The following is a 323-nucleotide window of genomic DNA, read 5'->3' on the forward strand; positions in this document are numbered from 1 at the left end:
GAAGTTCCATGGGCCAGATGGGATGTGGGAAGTGGGCAGCAGTGGGTTCGGTTAGGAGGCTGCTAAATCTTCCCATGTGCCATTGTGCGTGGAGCGGAAGAGCTTTCCTGGAGGGTTTTCCATATTCTGGTGTCTCTTCCCTTCAGGCCGTGCAGCCCTGGGAGCGACGCACCTTCCCGCTCTCGTACGACCCCCGGACAGAGTGTGAGGACCAATGTGACCCCCAGGACCGGTTGTCGCGCTGCACCCGGCGCACGTCAGGCAGCAAATCCTCACGGGAGACCGATGGCACTTCTGCTTTGCCCTACCCAGGCCGCCTCAGG

General features: G+C 61.3%; 1 protein-coding gene across 1 annotated transcript in view; it reads left to right on the forward strand.

The window, feature by feature from the left end:
* The window catches only part of LOC104402295 (KAT8 regulatory NSL complex subunit 1-like), a gene marked incomplete at its 5' end in the record, with an annotated part of 25,462 nt that overhangs the window by 25,048 nt on the left and 91 nt on the right, over positions 1–323 (forward strand). Inside the window, 1 exon segment of the mRNA XM_010010132.1 lies at positions 147–323. Within this exon segment, the coding sequence (XP_010008434.1) occupies positions 147–323 (177 nt within the window).

The sequence above is a fragment of the Nestor notabilis genome, unplaced genomic scaffold (genome assembly GCF_000696875.1).
Source record: "Nestor notabilis isolate BGI_N333 unplaced genomic scaffold, ASM69687v1 scaffold16312, whole genome shotgun sequence".
NCBI classification, from domain to species: Eukaryota; Metazoa; Chordata; class Aves; order Psittaciformes; family Psittacidae; genus Nestor; species Nestor notabilis.